General features: G+C 36.1%; 1 protein-coding gene across 1 annotated transcript in view; it reads right to left on the bottom strand.

Moving 5' to 3' along the window:
• LOC149803959 (hepatocyte growth factor receptor-like) overlaps positions 1–20202 on the bottom strand; it is a 91696-nt gene that overhangs the window by 33360 nt on the left and 38134 nt on the right. Inside the window, exons 11-13 of the mRNA XM_089954026.1 lie at positions 12396–12532; positions 10331–10495; positions 1219–1312 (exon numbers count right to left, since the gene is read on the bottom strand). Coding sequence (XP_089810152.1) covers positions 1219–1312; positions 10331–10495; positions 12396–12532 — 396 coding nt within the window. The remainder of the gene's footprint in view (positions 1–1218; positions 1313–10330; positions 10496–12395; positions 12533–20202) is intronic.

The following is a 20202-nucleotide window of genomic DNA, read 5'->3' as shown; positions in this document are numbered from 1 at the left end:
CAGGCAGAAGTACAGAAAACTCCATATATATATATATATATATATATATATATATATATATATATATATATATATATATATATATATATATATATATATATATATATATACATATAATTCATTCCACATACCACCATTTAATTATCGGGGTGTTTTGAGGTTGCGATTTTCTTTTGAGCTTAAATATGTTAATGTTCCTTTATCTCAAGATGATTAATATTTTTGTCAAAATAATATACTGGATATAATTTGGCGTTAGTTTGCTGTAAATCAGAGCAATATAATTCTTTCAGATACTGACTGACGGAAATTGAACATAAAAGTGACAGGTCCCTGCCCCAAAACAATGAATTTTTGGGCTCTAATATAATTGAAGTATACCGTGGTATGTACCGTGGTACGTTCCGAAATATCGCGTTATACCGCGGATCAAAATGTGTTCCTGATACCCAACTCTACAATCAATTGTGATGAAAACGTTCAAGATGGCTACCACGTTGAACATACGTCTTCCCATCTCAATATTACTTTGGTTTAGTATGAGCAGCAACAAGGTTTTCAAGATGGCTGATGGGGTGAACATATTGGATGTCAAATGGTCATCATTGTCATTTAGTGCCAATCTGACATCGTACAAATTCATTTGGCAAACATCTCACGTGAAAGTGACCATTCCATTCATTTGGAGTAATGATAATATGAGATTCAAAATGGCACCTGTGGTAGCCATATTTTATGTCCTGACAGCACCATTTTCATTGAAGAAAATGTCTTGATGATATGACTTTCTGTTCAGCAAGATTTTCTGTATTTTCTTGTACGGCAGATCCAACCAGAACCATCCGGACATCCTAAAAGTATTTTCTTAAGTAGACCCTGTGGTGAAATGATAATCCATTCATGGGGAATAATAATAACATTTTGCAAATGGCCTCTGTGGCCAGAGTGCATGACTCAGGACTACCATTTTCACTTAAGATAACGACGAATATGTGATAATGGTGGGTTCTCAGTTTCATTGTGATCATTCAGGTAGTTTAGGAGTAGCGATAAAAAGTGTGTGCAAACAGATTGCAGTATGTGACATGACGAAGAAAAGACAACAAGTTATCTCATAATCTATTCTGGTCTATAACCGGTAAAGTTATTAAACTGTTTATTTTCAATGAACAGGTGTCATCTTTTTATACTCTAGACTGGTTCATTAATGAAACTTACCCCTTCAATTTTTTTGTCACGATACCAGAGAACCATTTTGGGCTCCTGAATTATGTCCAGCTGTGTACCTCTCACGTCAATCTGAATTCCGCCACTGTAATATACACACAAATCTTTAACTGGTACTCTTTTTTGTCCAAATATAGCACTAGAGATTGATAACCATCTTTGCAGCATATCAATCAGCAAACTTCATCCGCAAGTTTTGCACATAGAAATGTGATGGAATAAATGTTGCCAGACTAAATATTATCGAAGCGTATACACACTTATAATAATTTCAGATACATTTTAAGATAAAATAATTAATAATTCCATTATATGCACTGAGGCAAGGAGTAATGTATAATATTGTCCTGTGTCAAAATCTGTGAAACGTCTAATTATGGCTTAGGCTTTGTCACATATATTTTAAAATTGAGATATAATCAACGGCAAACTCAAAACCCTTTCATTAAAAACTTGACATTCAGGTTTATATTTAATGATAATTAGATACCTGATTAATAAATACCATCAATATAATTATGTGATAATTACTAGTGTGTAACAGAACTTCCTTGACGCTAACTATGAGCTACTTGTCATGTAGCATTTATTTTTAGAGCACTGATGTATTGGGCACATGATGTATAACGAAAACAAATTTAAAAAAGGAACATCACTTCAACACTAAAAATAAAGTTATATATTTAATGGAGTGTTTGTTTTCAAACTAATCACTTGTTCAAAAGATATTTTTAGTTCAGTATGTAATTAAAACTCTTGATAGGTAATGAAGTGTGTGATTTTGTGTTGCAATACTTGATGTAATCGCATTTGTATGTCATGTAAAACCTCTAAAATACAGTTCAAGATGAGTAGCAGTATATGGCTGTCGCGAGACAATGGGAACTTTAACATTAGCCAACAGGTTTACATTGCAGATCGCTCTGGCGAAAAGGGAAAATCCTATGTTAAAATTGTTCATACGTTTACATGGGTGGGCACTCTAGGGGCAAGAGGAACTTAAAATAGGACTGATCGTGTTCCATAAATTTAGGGTCATGAATCACACATTAGACAAGGGAATTTAACATAGAAATTTGTAATGTCTCCGGAAATGTCTGGGTCCCATGGGACATTTTCTGGCAAGGAATGTTCATTGAATTTATATTGTCCCTAGACTGCAGTATAAACTAGGGTCAGATGGCTCATTCTAAAGACAAGGAAAAATTTCAATGTTAAAATTGCCAGCTACAATCCAGCACATATTTTTACTATCCAACCCACACCCTTGCTATCCAGCAACCGATTAATGATTACAATGCAACACACCAAATATCATATCGAACAATTTCGTTTTGATTTCTATCCAAACACACAACCTACAATCCAACATCCCTTTTTTATTACTATTCAGATACACTCCCTATTATCCATCTACAATCAAACACCATACTATACATAAACCGCTTTTTGATGACAATACAAACATACAACATTCAATTCAACAAAAATGGTAGGTGTTTTTATACCCGAAAATTATACTTACGTGAATACAAATACACAATCACAAAAAAGTGACGGTATGTAAAAGAAGGTGATGAAATAGACAGACACACTCTCAAAAAATATTTTAGCGGATCACACACAAGGGGAGAAAGTTTTTATAGAGACTGCTAAACACTTACACACATACACGTACAATAGAAAGTGTAAGGGATTTGAAGTTTTAGGTTTGGGAAAAGCAAAGACATACAGAACAAATACATAGTAAAACGTACACACGACACAAAACGCAACATTTCGGAATATGATTAATAATTCTTTTTTTTAGTGATATGTGTCGACTTAAAAGGAGCCATTGGGGTTTGATAATTGGTAATGGCCTTTGGAGTTTGGTAACAAAAGAGGAGGGTCAACACATACCACATATCTTCAATGTTCTACTTTCCAAACTTCTTTGCACTGACAGTCCTTAAAACAATATTCTCTTCAAACATTCCTGATTCCTGATTTTCTGCATTTGCTTTTTTAAAAGTAGTCATTTCAGAAGCTTTGATGATGGTCCATGATTTTTTCACATGGGCTACATAGTCTAGGTTGAACAGCATGTTGGAAATAATTGGTGATGAGGCTAGTTTTACCCACATATTGTTTTAGTTGTCTTGAGAACTGGGCATGTCATAGGGGAATGCACTACAAGTTTATGATTTAAGAAAGAAAAAGAGGAAATAATTCGAGAACTGAATGCAACAATAGGGAGAAGCAGAAGAAACATTTATTCAACAAGAGCGAGAAAATAAACAAAGAATACTAGAAGAAGAAGAAAAAGGCTTAATTTTGTGTTGTGAAGAGAAGGCAGTGAACATGAAACGGTAAGTTTATTGCAAAACATTTTGAAGGAGTTTAAATATTTGAGAAAAAAATATATTATTAATATTCAGCTCAACCGAAAAGAAACTAAACTCTACATGTCAAGATTTCTAATCCTTCCGTCACTATATATACTCTCTCCGTCACCGAGTTGCCAGCAGCAGCACTTACTTTCACTACCGAAGCAGCAACAGAAGCAGCAACATGCAGAATAGGATTTGGTTATAGAGAAGGAATAAACCATTAAATCTGACGAAGTCAAGTGTATAAATTTGCTATGATTCATGAAAACACCAATGTTCCTTTCCATCACAACTATATCTCTTATAAAATAAATTGTATTCATGATTGTAAAATCAAGTATTTTTTCCATACTGTCAAAATAATTTAAATCACGGAGACATGTTTTTTACTTTGGTGTATTATCTTTGATTCAATATCAGTGAAATTTCAAAACACATTGGAACGATCCATTTTCATCTTTCTTTCACTGTATGTCTCTTTTGTTTTGTTCTATTGAATGTTTTCATTGGCATGAAATCTTATATTGCTCTTGCCTTCTCAAATTTCTTGATGGGTATGTGTTGTCCAGTAGCTCTCGAAGATTATTTGTACATTCCGAGATGTACAAAGTGTCTTACAAACAATTTTGAACTATGGCTTACATATAATAGCAACTTCAAAATGTTTGTTGCTTTTATTCTTTTACACTTAAACGTAAACATGATTTTGCATTAACCTTTTGGAAAGCAATCTAATCGAACTGAATTTTAAAATGTCTTGTTACTTTGAGGATAATCTCAAATTTTCAATAACATTCTTCACCCATCTGAAAGTGATTGACAGGAAGTTAGATCATCAAAGCTTGGCTGCATTGTATCTCTATTATCCCTTTAACATGTTGGCTGCTGCGCCAAGTGGTTGTGGCAAAAATCAAATCTGTCAAATGTGTAATTAAGCACAAATTACATCAATTAGATCATCCACCCCAAAATAACGAGAGGAGTTACAATGAGAGGGTGGCAATTTGCCTGCACATGACATGAAGACAGTCAAGGGGAATCTATTTCGTATCGTGGAGGTTTTCCTCGCAAAGGTGATGGAAGCGTGTTTGACTGGCAGAGCATAACCACTTCTTTGCCATTCACATGACAAACCTAATTTAAGAACAGTGTTTCCTAATTTGATGAAACAATGGAAACCAACTTCCAAATGAACTTTTATTTCTCCAGTAGCGGTGCAGTCTTCTACGGCTTCAGCAACTGCTGCTGTCCTCTCGCAAGATAAAGTTATATGAACAAATTATACTGGGCTTAATCCTTTTAAACACTTCATTAACGAGTGCTGCCAAAAGTTAAGATGTGCTGAAAATCAGTGGCAATGAATTCCAGTATAAAAATAATGTGATAAAATATTCTCTTCAGTGTTTGCTTCTGAAAACAAACAACAAAGTCTGTAAGAATTGCACACCTACGCTCTTTCTTTATCGTCCCAAGACAACTTTTCTCCAAGAAAGTGAAAATTGGGACTACCTCCTTTATTAGCTAAACATTGAAATGTTTTGGCAGTACCGACTTAATGCAATCCTTCGATTCGAAAGAAAACAAAAGTATTAAAAAAGCATCCAAAGAAACCCTCAATACCGCGTGGGAATGTTGTTGGTTTGTTTAAAAGGAGTGTTACTTTTGTTCAAGATTTGGAAACAACGATTAGGAAATCAAATTCTTTAGTTAATTTTGTTTCTCCAAGAATACTCATCTGATCACATTAATGTTAGAGCTATGACTCATACATCCCGTACCCAGCACTACTTAAAATACATAAAATCGTCTGCTCTGTCTCTCACAATGACTTTTGCCAATTACCGACCCTTTCCATTACCAGTTTTCGCTTGTTTTTTACGCTGAAGGCGGCGTAGTTGCAATAGTTATTAAGTAATGTGATCGGGTAAGTATTCTTGGAGAAATATAATGTAATGAAAAATGAAAAATTTGCTTTATCCTTCAAATACATTCCTATATCACATTATCATTAAGATAAGTGGTGTTGTGAGGAGGGAAATCTGTCTATATTACCTATACTGCAATTATCTCTCGACGGAATAAGGTTTGATGTTCCATTGAATGATAACCCGATATCCTATTTCAAGCAATTCTGCATATGGTCACTTGAACCGTGACCGTACATTTAGGTTAAGAAGACAATAACTGAAATCTTCTTACCATCACATTTCACTGTGGAATCCAGCAAATGTAAGAGGCTGTGTTTGTTTAATTGTGTCTGGTAGTCATCCTGGTCGCATCCAGGATTTTGTAGATTCCCATTATAAATTTTAGTTGATCATGCAAGCTTGCCAACAGCGTCTAAGATGTAATGAATCGAAGCGTTGTGTGCAAATGTGAGGCTGTCAGAGCTGAAATTGTCATAAGGTGTCTCTGATCATTGGATACGTCATAGTATGACATGCATATAATCTTCTTAAGCCACGAAAGTCTGGCATGGCAAGTGATTACCTGATTTTGTACCTTCGCATGGAGAGAGAGGTCCGCATGTCACGAGTTGCCTCTGAGCGGTTTAAGTAGTGCTTAATGGCACGGACATAATGTTACATGACCACTGCCCTCACCTTATATACATATGAAAGCGAGCTTAAATCTAATATCTGACTTCCTCTCCTCGAGCCTGATTCTTGGCTAGTATGCCTGGTTGAATCACGAGGATCATCAAACTATCCGATTTGAGCTGAAAATAGATCGGATTGACTGAAAAGGCAAGCCGCATGTGGAAGCTACAGCTATCAGGAAACTGGTTAGCATCATAACAGCTTCAGCAAGGTCTGTCCTAATGGCTGAAATTTTCCTGAACTTAGAAATGCTAAGATCTAGGACAGGTTCCAGTTTGATGGAGTTTGGCTAGTACGTCTGATAGGTCTTTATCCAATATCGTTTTGCCATGATGCCTGAATAAACAGAGCTGTAGGCGTTTTTGGTAACTAGTGACAACTTTTTTCTTCCTATGAGCCATATAAAAATTAGGCTAGTTGAGGGCTTGAGGCACTGAAAACTTATATGCTATTGATTGAAAATATGACCATTTCTAGTATAATCATTTAGAATGGAGGATCTTCTTGCTCTCGAGATTCCCTCTGCAATCAAAGGTCTAAATTATGTTTGTTGCAATGATGTCGTGGTACGAGCCATACAAGTGGAGATAGGGGTAGTAACACATCCTACCGTTATTATTTCTAGAGAGTCATATCTGACATCCTTGGTAAGATCTATTGCAAGATCGAGTAAATCGCTGACTCAGAACTTATTCCATTAGAGAGTGGCTTACATAATTATGATCCAATTCTGACCATCTATTTCCTGTATTATATTTAATACTAACACTTAAGGGGAAGGCAAGTGATTTAACCCTCCCCAGCTGATTGACACTGCATTCAAGATGCAACATTTATGTCCAGAATCCGCGAAACAAAGTTGCCCATTTGGAGTTTCACCTTGTTGCAAAAGGTCGGTCATCAGAAGACCCCAAAATGATAGATAAAGGAACCATTCCGGAAAATAACCTAACCCAATCTAGAGAGAACGTCACCCTGGACACCCAGTCTGCTGGAAATATGTCTGATTATTATGTTGATTTGAAGTTGGCAGCACTGCCGAAGAAAATGCCAGGAGATTTGTTTTCCCTTATTTGTGGAGGTAAATCGCCACAACGGAATTGTATGACATAATCAGGACTGACGTTTCTCACAGTCTATACTTCTAAAACTAAAAGTCAGTCATAACAGCTGTCAGATGAAGGTCGATGCGTCGAGGCAGTTACACTTTTTCTATTTTCTGTTGATCATATTTGAAGCCAAGCAACAATTGGGGTCCCCATCTGTATATTCTGACATCTGTATACAACGTCACTTCCATTTGAGGCTTATGCAGAGTAATTCCTGATGCAGACGTTTTGATTCATTGGACTACAAAAGTGCAGTCATTTGCAACCGTAGTAAATAAAAGAAGCACAACAGGAACAAATTTGGTGCTACATTGAATAACCTGAGGAGTTAAAATAGTACATTGCTGTCATTCGTGTCCTGTTCAAGACAGCTGTATCTGTTTGGCCATCCACATGACGCAGATATGAGGGAGACGTGCATGATTGAAATTGATAACTTACATACCCAGGTTGACAAAACACTGGGATGGCTGTAACTTGGATTTTTCCTAAATCACGAGAAACCCGAGATAATTCAATTGCTTCTGCCACCGAGGAAGAAAACTTACCATAACTTTTCGAGAAAAATCTTCCAGTTATGTCGCCTTGCCGTTGATGACGTCAATAAATTGGTCCAGACCTAGGAGTTGATATTTAGACTGAAAGAAAGGACTCAAAATTGGTAAACAAGTCGAGTTAAGCAAAGTAAAGAAACCATAGCGAAGCCAGATAAATAGAAAAATAACAGTCGGCATCTGTGAAAGCGGATGTCATACTTGTCTCTTCGAATCTTGAGATGTCAGTATTGAACCTCAGCGTAAGAATAAATTTGTTGAGGGTACTGAAGTCTATTATCGACCTCAACTTGCAAATGGCTTTGTTATTAACGAGACAGCCATGAATGGAACCCGGAAACTTTGATTTTCATACAATCTTCAATACCCTTTTGTCGACGATCGTTGCAAACGAATTTGTTGTCCTCCAGATTTGACGGAGTATCAGTCAGAACGAGAGAAGAAGAAACAGGGAATGGAATACACAAAATCCGAAGTTCCTCCCACATCTTTCGGAAAACACATTTGTTTCGCAACTATTAGATGTTTCAGTGTTATTGCAATTTCAGAAGTCTGGCACCCCAAGTAGACAATTTGCGGGAGATGGGGGTGATAAATCAGCAGCGGGATAGAGGATGGTTGTGGGTTGTGTTTTTGCTGCAATGTAAGGCTGCCAACTAGAATTTTCGGCTGTCGTCTGCTCGCGTAAGGTTGAATTTGAACGACACTTGGATCGTATAAGAACAACTTCGCCTGGCTTTCCTATCTTACGTCCCATGTGACTGGGACGGCTGGTTTCTATAATAATGGATGCTGGTGGAACGGCAAGTTGGAGGGATAGTCCCTGAACTGCCTGCTTCCGAACATCTCCAAATCCATCTGTAAACAACAATGGCTAGCCAAACTGAGTCAGGATTAAATCAAGAGCGTAATGTTTGTTTCTTCAAAATTCGTGGAGCACAAACAACATTATCAAGTTAAAATAGCAATGATTAAACAAGCGGAATCATGATTAAAGCCCGAGTGTAGTGAGTTTTTCATAAATGTTCGTGGAGCACAAAAAGTATTAGCAAGTCAAAATTGACAGACACAATCAACAGGTTCTCCATTGAACAACGAGCAACTCTGTTCATTACCTTAGCAATTCGGGCCATCGACTCTCAGGCAATTTGGTTGTCTGAGCCTTTGAATAAGGCCTTTTACCTCGGTCAAATATCCCTATAAATTTGGTTCACACTTATAGCCAAGGTATGAATTCAACTTATGTGACACAGCTAAGACAAGGCAGAATAATAAGTTGACGTCCCTTCCGAGCTCATTAACATGTTCAGGAAAAGAATGGAGAAAGAAGAAGGAAGATTAGATTCCATGGTGCATGGATAATACTTTGTATATTTTCTTCATCAATGCAATTTTGGAGATCACTTGAAACATTTCGTAACTTGTTTTGATCGTGATTACTCTAGAAGCAATGACTAAGTAGATAGATTGTCTTGTGAATATTATGGATGTCTTTTCTAACATCGGACATATGCTGGTATCAATGGCAAAATGACAGTGCCTTAGATAACTGGAAGTCAACTTTGACTCCCAAACATTGTCAACTTGCAAATATGTTCTTGTTGTTAGTCTTTGTCAGGGGAGAGGGTAATGGTAAGGTTAAGTTAAACTAACCCATGTCTAACCATACCCAAACTTTTTGGCTTTGAGTTAGAGAAGCCTCTTCTTATTATTAAAACATGTTAATTTTTTAAACACAATGGCTACACGTTCATGCTTATTGGTTTAAAGTCATATTGTATTTACACTATCTCTCACATGTATATCAATCTTGATCAAATTGGCCCCTTACAGGGCCACTCTCATATCTAGAACGGAGAGATTCTAATAATTGTTCACAAAATTTGCGTTTATGCACGTTTAAGTATGTATTGCTTTCGTCTTTATCGTTACCTAACAAAAGCTTTAAAATCCTCTTATATTACAAAATGTGTGTTCGTTGGCAAAAGTCTATGTTTATGTTGGTAAATGCAACCATAACCACTCCCTCGCCCTCGTGTAATCATGTATAAGTACCAAAAGATGACAATTTTCACAACATATATTCCCTCGTTTTCCGAGTGACGTATCTGATCTCAATTTCTAAGGCAGTCTAGAGTGAAAGTAAATCCTAGTCAAATTCCCCTTGTCCCCAGAAGTACATTCCAATGTACACCTATGAACAATTTTAACATAGTGTTTTCACTTCTCCCTCATTGCGTTCAAGAATATACACTTATGGGCTAATGTTAATTGTCATTGTCCACATACAACTACTATATGAACCTGATGCCTGGTCGGGGTAGTTATGTTTTGGTTCTCCCAGTAAAGTGTCATATGATGAAGAAATTGCATTGGACATTAAATATAAGACTTTTTTAAGGCTGCTTATGACAGCAAGAGAGCAATAGAAAGAAGGAAAAATGAACAAAAAGGTTGATGCTAATTACCTGACAATAGCAATTTTTGGTTCAACGTAGAAAATTACAGGGTCGGGAGTATAACTGTAATTTAAACTGCTTGTCACCATCTGCTTGTCAAACTGCACGTTGAGTTTCTTCACCATCGTGTCAGATGCAATGCTGGTGACACATTTGAGCATTTTGCTATTGAAACTGAAATCATTTCAATCATATATACTTAAAACACAGTCAAATCTGACCGAAATATTTCTTCAGATAAACACTAGCCGGAAGGAGAGGCATAAAGAAATAATTAATCAGAGTTTTTGAAATAGAAGGTCATTTTTTAAATTTTAAAAAAGCTGCTGCTTAAGGTACGATAGACCATATGTTGGACAACATTAGTCGAAATTCCGCTATATGTAAAGAGAACCAATTATAAACAACAAGGGTATCTTGAAGGGATATTTGCTCTACTGGGGGAAAGTAATTTCGATGAATTCAAGGCTAGACCATTTCTGCCTTTTAACTGCACAGTGTCGAAACGCTAGCTGATATTCGTCAGCAACAGTAATACATTAGCTGATCTGTTGAACATACTGGATGCCAGATTTGCATTATTTTCATTTAGGAATAAGTAATTACATTAGAGATCTTTTAATGAGAACGGGATTTAAATAAGACACTGCATTTAGGAGATTAGAAAAACACCATTTCTAAGACTCCCATCATGACATCCATATTTAATGAATGAATGGCACCAGTTTATTTAAAAACAACTAGACATGATAACACGTCAGTTGGTCAAATCCCCAAGATGATATACCATCAATATCTTATCAACCGATATAATACTGTTCTCACAATGGTACCGTGATGGACATATTGAGAGTCAATTTGCCTGTGTACCGGTCACCATGTCTAGTCTGTCTTTTATTGAAAACTGGTGTTAAACGAACAACTATATTTAAGATCCACTAGCTATCATTAAAACATTTCTGGTGAAACATAATTTCATATGAGTAGTCATCTAGGAGAAGTAGAGATAATAAAAGTTTCAAGATGTTGGTGGCCATAATAAGGGTCAAATCCGTGCCATTTTCAGTTACTCCCAACTAAACAGATTAACAAGTATTTCGTTGGAAACACCGTGCAGAACTATTGATTCACGACTGATTGGACATTATAAGAAATCTTCTTGTGAAAAAAAACAACAAAAAAACATTTTATTATGAAATTGTTCACAGAAGTAGCGATAACATAATTTTTCATGACGGCTTTGATGGCCAGATTGGATGTCAGATTAGCACCATTTTTTATTTAGGAACAACTACACATACAAATACATTTTTTAGTACAAATCGTATGCTGATACATACATGGCCATCTATTTAGTAGAAGTTACAATAACACAAATTTCAATAGATCTGTTTTGGTGGCCCATAATAAATATTTGAGTTTCACCATTTTAGTTAGAACCAACTACACAATGGCGTGAATGTGTATGTAGAGGTTCACGGTAATCTTTGGGTTTATAACCAATAAAGTTTCAAAACAAAGTTGTGCAGCAAATCATGGGGTTTGAAGCTTGTACCCATCCTGCTTGTTCGTCGAGTTTGACGTTTCTTTCAACATCAGCACATACTCACGTTATATTAATGGATCTGTCTGGGTTATGTAAGAACGTGATGCATAAGTGTAGATATAATGGGCACATGAGAAAACCACCAATATCTGTCATAATAATCAAATATGATCTCTCCACACTTGAGCTTAAGAAAAAGGTATTTACAGTACAAAAGTTGACTAGGTTGGCACAGCAGTTAGCATACAGGACTCACAACGGAAAGGGTACAAAATATAATTCTACCATCGGATCATCCTGGATCAGCTACCATGCTGTGTCCTTGGACTATGTACTTTACTCCAATTGCCTTGGCACTAGATAACCTGTATGAGTTTTTTGTTCTGTAAAGCACCTAACCTAAATGTGAACAAACATAAGTAATAAAGGCAAAAGCATTCCAGTCGAAGTGTGACTAGGGGCTAGGGGTGAAAGCTCCAGGTGACAAAGGGGAGATAGGTGTGGTAGGGTCCCGGTTGTGCTTTTTACCTTTTGACTTCACAACTGTGATTCCCAATCCAGATACTTCTATTGCTTCCTGCATTCAAATAATTCCCACTGAGGGTCAAAATAGTCCCTCCTGACATAGGACCTTGGGAGGGGCTGATCGTATCAAGGACTGGGTTCTGAAATAAGAAATTTAGCAGATCGATGTTATCATGTCAAATGTATTTATAAGCGAAACGGTCTAGATTGATAACGGAATGTCAAAACAAGGAATGCTATTTTCAATGATTTCTGTCTGAAAGGTTCAAATTTGCCACAAACAAAAACAAGGTTGCCAGGACCCTTATTTGGAGCCCATGATCTAAGTATTGTTGGAAAGGTGTAAGAGTGACAGAATGTCAAATGTTTGAGGCTTTCTGATCATTCGTTCCAAGTATGAACAAAATCTATTAATGTATTTAGAGTATATAAATAAATTTAAAACTAACTAAAGCATTAACAAAGCTTTTATGACAACCATTGACGTGCAAGGTGAATATGTCATAATATAAATCATGTGTCATGAGAAGTAAAAGGAGAATATATTAATGAATTTGGAAAATATTATCTAGTGACATTTTATTCCAAAACTGTCATGCAAATTATATAAGACAGTGATCTCTTGAGATACCAATCCTACAGAATAAACCTGAATCCCTGATCCTCTACTGGCTGAAAAGAATTTCTTTCCACAACGGTCAAGACAGAACCATTATTTCGTTTTCGTTTAACTGTGGTGTGTTAAAACCATCATTGCTATTCGTCAGCGAGGAAAGTGTTTTCAAAATAAGTTGCTGTGGTGGAGTTATTGGATGGCAACTTGGTGCCACTTTCATCTATAACCATCATATCATCATATAGGTCTCCTGATGGAAACCTTATATTGATAAGACTTTTCATTTTGGAGGAGAAATGATAACAAGACTCTGAAGATGGATATCACGGTGATCATGTTCAAGATCAGATTGACATTATTTACATTTATTAACAACTGGACATACACACATGATTCTTGGTGAAAGCACAATGATACTATGACAAACCGTATAGGAGAAATTGTGAGTTGCAACAAACGTTACGGATAACCATCGTGTCAGCGATATTGGAAATCAAATTGACCACATGGTCGTTTATGATCAAGCAGGCAAAACACGCCTCTTAGTGAAATCCCTATATTGATCTGAACATCCATTCAGAAAAATAATAACAAGATTTTAAAGACGGACAACGAGAAGGCCATGTTCAAATTATGGGCTGTATTATTTTCATTTAGGGGCAAACAGACCATGGAACGAATGTATACATATTGTTTGATGGCGATCATCCAAGTAGTTTCGGAGGAACAACGATGAAAATTGATAGCAACTTCGTGGTAACGGATGGACTCGAACAATTTACAACATAACGTCCCATAAAGTCTTCTGGTCCATAGCCAAATGAGCTAAACCTCTAAACCTCTGCGTAACATAGAAATAATATATGCGTACAACACATTATACTCCCCTGGAAAGTTGTGGAAAGACATATTAAATATGGCGTTATCAGGTGCATTTCTTTCTATTTTGAGTGAAAACAAATCCATAATGAAAATGCAAGTTTTAGACATTATTTACTTTCACTTTTACCCTTCATTATTAACATAACTTTAAAGGAAAATCATAATCTCCAATAATAAAATACCAACAGTAGTGACACAAGCACGCATGACACTGGATTAACAGGAAGCACCACGTGAAACAAATGGAAGACCGTGTCAAGGTTATCAATAATGACAAAATTAATCTTCTGCATTTATAACTGACACAAATTAAAAGCTGAAAAAAGACAATAATTTTGGAGCGTTGAAATCGAGCCACTTCCATGAGTCTCTTAAGAAAATATATAGATTTATGTTTTTAAATTGTTTTATTTCTTTCTCTATATGTTTGTCCATCGCAATCTATCTTTATGTTGGTCCGACACCACGGGCCCATCACATCATATCAAAATTACGTTACGCCAATAAAATTAAAAATTAAAATTCCATGTCGATATTAAAGCCAATGGCTTGATCTCTAAGTATGAGGTATGGCATCCCCACTTTGAAACTAGTATCCTTTTCAATTAATGAAGTGTGATCTGATTCCTATACCAAAGATGTGATTTTACAATAACCAGTCATATTAAAGAACGGTTAACTGCCAATTTCTGAGCTAAATCATTTGTGTCTTGTTGTTCGCTCTATTAGGAAGTTTGAAATCTGTGCAATTATTGTGAAGCTTGTTCTCATTGTTAAATTTATATTTCGAAAACAACACCTATTCTGTCCTTAATTTGCCCAAATAGTCCCATAAAACCAAGGATTTTTGTTTATTATATAAAAGCGCTGGTTGTGATTTGCATTATTAGAACATGGAAGTAGTAAAAAGAGGAAATCCATAATTGAATAAATGAAATAATTATATGATCTGCACTTGACAGATTATTCTTTCTATATGCAGTATTCAGCATGATTCATGTGGCTTATATTAGCTTTATATATACAAAAACATGCACACACTGTAACGAGCTATTAAAACGAGCTTGATCCCTCTTCAAGCCCACAAATGCCATCTCTCATGGAACCAAATACCAATCCATCTGCACAACTGTAGATATTTTCCTCCTTTAATAAACACTTCTGTGTAACTTGCTATTACTTTTATATGAGCAATAGTTCTTCAGTATGTAGCAAACTCAATGACTTCCTAGATATTGATACGCATAACAACATGGAAACAATGGACAAAGTTTCATTAAGAGGATGACAATATCCAAAAGATTCCTTTTCTAAATTACATGATTGTGTTCTAACTTCATGGTCTTAAACTTACAGAAAAAAGTGAAAACGAACATGTTTTGGGCAATTCAACATAAATATTTAGCTTCCAAAGAAAATAATTGAAAACGGACTTACATTATTGTGAATTATATCCCAAACAGTCCTAACAGTAATATCAAAGTCCAATGGTATATAATATTCCGAAATAATTTTAGTGGTGTTCCGAATGAATTCTGATTTGTATGCTCAGATGTATCAATGACCTAGAATAGTGTTGATGTTCTAACACTCTTTATGTATCATGATGATATAATGCAAATTGGCCTTGAATGAAGCCACCATAATTCCAAAATATTGAATGATTCACAAATTTTATATAAAACCGTGTAATTGCAGAAAATAATTTAAATAAACAAGTCATCTCACATTAAGAACTGAGCACAGCTAAAAGACTGATTCCACTAATTAAATGTTAAGATAGGAACTAATAATTTATCGTTACTTATATCTTATATAAACAACGAAGACACAATAATGACACAGAGATGAGGGTCATTGACATATGAAATTAATTTTTAAAACATTCTAAGATGTAATCAAGGTCAGGTCTCTTACTGACGATTTAGCAAAGGACATACAAAACATCTGGTGCACTAGGTTTTTTGCAGGGAATACAAATGTCCTGAACACAGATAAAACTAAATATGTTTGCCTGCATAAAATAATAATCTTAATATATAATCTACAGTCAAAGACAAAAGATGGCTATGTAATATGATGCATACAAAAAATGTAAGTCAGGTAGGCCCAACTACTACCCACAATTATAGACATAGGTAAAACAATACAAATAAAAAATACATGGCAGAGAGGTTATGCTATCAAGTTTGTATTTTGCGCGGTAACGATGTAACATATTGTCATCACTTCAGTATATAGACCTACTTTGTATAAACGACTGACAGTGTGATTTTTCAAATAGAAATGGTACCATGTTTCAATATTTTTCTTACATTTCGTTTCACAGGATGGTCACGACCAAACATTTTAGAAAGAAATTTCATGTATTGTTGTTTTCCTTTTGTTATGAGGTCAAGCTTTAGAAGTGATATATAAATAATGACTTTAACAATATGTAGCATGTAACAATCTTCGTGTAACAGTATCGTAGGTACAGGATGAAAAGATTTTCATATAAAACAATCACATTTTCGGCATCTCACGACAAGGTTTTGTTGAGGTTAATTATAGTGGCGTGCACACAGTTGTGCATGTGCCACTTTTTCTGACTGCACCGCAGCCTGCTAGTTGTTCCTGGGGAGGGGAATTGTGCCACATCCTCCAGGCTTGTATGGGTTCAAGGAACCCTGATAGTTTGGCCTCAATATGCGGGTCCTTAATGGTCCCTTACAGTTCAATGGTTGGCTGTCATTATTGGAAGGAGAGCTCGGGAACGGTCCTGGCTGCTTCACATTGTTTGCTTCTTGTTGCATTTGCCTCGAGTTTCTTGCGTGTTTTTTTTTTTTTTTTTTTTTTTTTTTTTTCTTCAAAATGTTCTGAAAAGGGGGGTGTTCTATATTGTTTATAGAGGATGTTAGTAGAAATCATGTATGAATAGAGATTTTCAAGGTTATTATGGTATTACTAGTCGAGTGTTTAGGGTGTGCTTCCTACGTTATATTATTTATAAGTTTTTAGATATTGCCTCTTTAAGTTATTTATCATTAATGTTTTTAGAGATTGAATGTTATTTATACTTTATTTAGCAAGAGAACGGAGTCCTAGCCGATTACACGGTTCGTTAAGGACATCTAGGACCGGAGTCCTAGCTGATTACTCGGTTCATTAAGGAAAATAGGACATCCGATTTTGCGGATTCCTTAGTTTTTGATTGGTACTTTGCAAGTGAATTATTTATTAATATTCTTTTAAAATTAAATGATATGTTATGGGTTTTTATGTGGGGGCTTCTAAACTTATTTAGCTAGTTACTGGATCTTTTGGTTTTGTGGGGATAGTAATTATATTGTATTCCTAAGTCCTGCTGAGTCTATGAATTTATTTATATTTTTATATGCTGATTGTTTGTTTTTATTAGAGTCCATAAATAACTCTGGGTATGTGTGTGGTGATCCAATCTCTTTTTGGTTTTTGATAAATATTTTCCTAGTAGGTTGATAAACTTGTCATAATTTGCAGATGATATTGGCATGTGGAGGAATGGAAATCCTGCCAATAGAAGAGTAGTTAAAGAAATCCAGCAGAGAGGGAGATGGGCGGACAAATGGTGTTTCAAAATATCTCATGAAAAAACTGTGGCAATCATATTCACCCTCAAACGAAATAACAACCTAGTATATCCAAAATTCCTAAGAATGTTCTTTGACAACTACCTCACATGGAAACAGCACATTGTACAACTCACCCAGAATTGTAACAAAGTTCTCAATTTACTCAGGATCATCGCAGGGACTGACTGGAGATCCAAGCAGGAAACCCTCATCAATATATATAACACTAATTAAATCAAAACTGGATTACGGTTGCCAAGCATATAACTCGGCTAAGCAACCTGTACTACAAACACTTGACACTACTATTATGCACAGGAACACTCCCCTCAACATCATTAGAAGAACTACAAACACAGGAGAACTGCCCTTAAAATTACGTAGGCAAGAACTGCTCCTCCGATACTCCATTCGATTAGATACCCACCCAGACAACCATCATACCAAAACAGCTATAAACAAGTGTGAAGTTATCTTCAAACCCAAGGTCATACCCACCACACCAAGTGGCAAAGTAATCTTTGAACTAAGATAAAAGATACGTCTACTATCAAAACAGGTAACACACAATACAAACCAGAACATATCACCATGGTTACCAAGACCACCAAGGATTAACATTGAAGCTACCAAATTAGACAATAAAGAAGGACAATAAAATTTACTAAGACCTGTAATGGTAAAAGAAATCAACCAAAAATACCCGGACTATGCTAAAATATATACCGATGGATCAAAAACAAACAACCCACCAAGAACAGCAGCAACAATAGTCACCCCTGAATTCAATATACAAACGGGATCCAGATTACCTGACTATTGCTCGATTTACACCACTGAATTATGGGCTATACTTGAATCACTACAATGGATCAAAGACAACCAAATACCTAAGGCAGTATTATAAGCGATTCCCTAAGCGTTATCAAATCGAACCAAAATGGCAATACACACTCTAGGGAACAATTCCTCTACAGAGCATGCCAATTAATCGACGATATCACCACAGCACATCAATTAGTCGAGCTCATGTAGATGCCTTCACACATTGGAATCTCTGGCAACGAAACAGCAGACAAAGTTGCACAAACCAAACTAGGAGATCAAAACTATATCAAGCTTAATTATAGCTCTACAGAAGCACTAATCTTCGCACAAACATACATAGACCAGGAATGGCAAGCTTTTTGGAACTCCTCCACAAAAGGTAAAATGCACCATGAAACCCAACAAACCGTAGATAGGAACATACAGCTACCTAAGGGTACCTATTTAGAACAGAAAACCATAAACAGGATAATAACTGGAAAAACTAAACTAGTAAGCAGTTTTTGGAACGTTTCTAGAACCCTAACCATCCATTAACTGCTTTAACTGCAACACCACCGAAGATCTACACCACGTAATCAACATATGCCCAAAATATCACGACAAGGTGACATATTGTATAAGTGTAGCAATTTGAACACGTTTTCATCATCTGTACATATTTTATGTAGGTTGTAATGGATGTTAGTTTACTTTCTTTACACAAGGATCAGATCACTAATTCATTTTTCACAGATATAAATGCTTATGCATAAGAAAGTAAATTAATGTGTGCACTAGATGACCCATTACACATGTTCTTCTTGACTGAAGTAAGCATAAACTTTCTAAATATCACAATTATGTTCTCCGAGTCATTTTCTTGAGAGCGATGTCCCTAGAGTCTGATAATGATAATAGCTACGTTAATCATAAGTTTTGCACATTATAATTTCAGCCTGCAGAACAACTGAGATCAAGCATTTGCAAAGACAGAATCTATTAATGAGTTGAAAGCATTTTCCTAGTCAAATCTGTTTCTTCGAGACTACATACTCAATCATAATACCTTAGGACAACTACTACTACCTCGCAAATCCAGCCCTCAAAGATACCATTTAAGCTAAAGGGAGCAAACATTTGTATGTCAACCTATGTGGCGGTCGGGTAGGGTTATCCCCTCTAATATATAATACTTGGCGGCAAATCTTAAGAAACATCAATTACTACTGGAGCGGAAGGCTTGCTCTCTATAGATGGAACTGCCGGAAGGCAAGGAAGGTGTAGGTGTAAATATTCTCGAAGACACATGTTGTACTAGGAAAGGTTATTTATTCTTCAAGAAGGTTACCCAATCATAATAACTTATGAGAATATGTATGAAATGGAGAGAGTCATATCCGCTTACCCTGGAGATGCCATCTCCCGCACCCTAGTGCATGTGAGACCATTTTCAGGTAATATGACTGGAGGGGACTCCGTCGAGGAGCGGATTCAAATAGGGAAACAGTTTCCCCCGCAAATCGAGCGGAAGTCGTAAGGCCTCGTCTTAAGCAGCTATCGATCGACCTGAAAGGGTGACCTATTGAGCTGCGGATATAGGTCCTACAAGAAACATTTGGACACTCTGGGATACTAGATCTCGAAGATAAAAGCTAGAGGAAACGCACACGCGGGGAGGTTCCTAATGAAATACTTATCTACAAAATACCTCAAGGGCATAACAATGCACAAGATTATCTGAGAAAGCTGCTTGAGCATTGTATATTTGAACATCCGAATGATGATCTTAAACTCAGATTCATGGTGATTGTAAAATATCTTAACCTGGTGAAATCTGATGCTGAATTCTTTCAGAAATCTGTGACTTAAAAAGTAATTCACCGGGGTGATGTTAGGATAGTAAGAGGGA

The sequence above is a fragment of the Sinohyriopsis cumingii genome, chromosome 3 (assembly GCF_028554795.1).
Source record: "Sinohyriopsis cumingii isolate HCF-2022 chromosome 3, ASM2855479v2, whole genome shotgun sequence".
Lineage (NCBI taxonomy): Eukaryota > Metazoa > Mollusca > Bivalvia > Unionida > Unionidae > Sinohyriopsis > Sinohyriopsis cumingii.
This window is presented reverse-complemented; position numbering and strand designations above follow the sequence as displayed.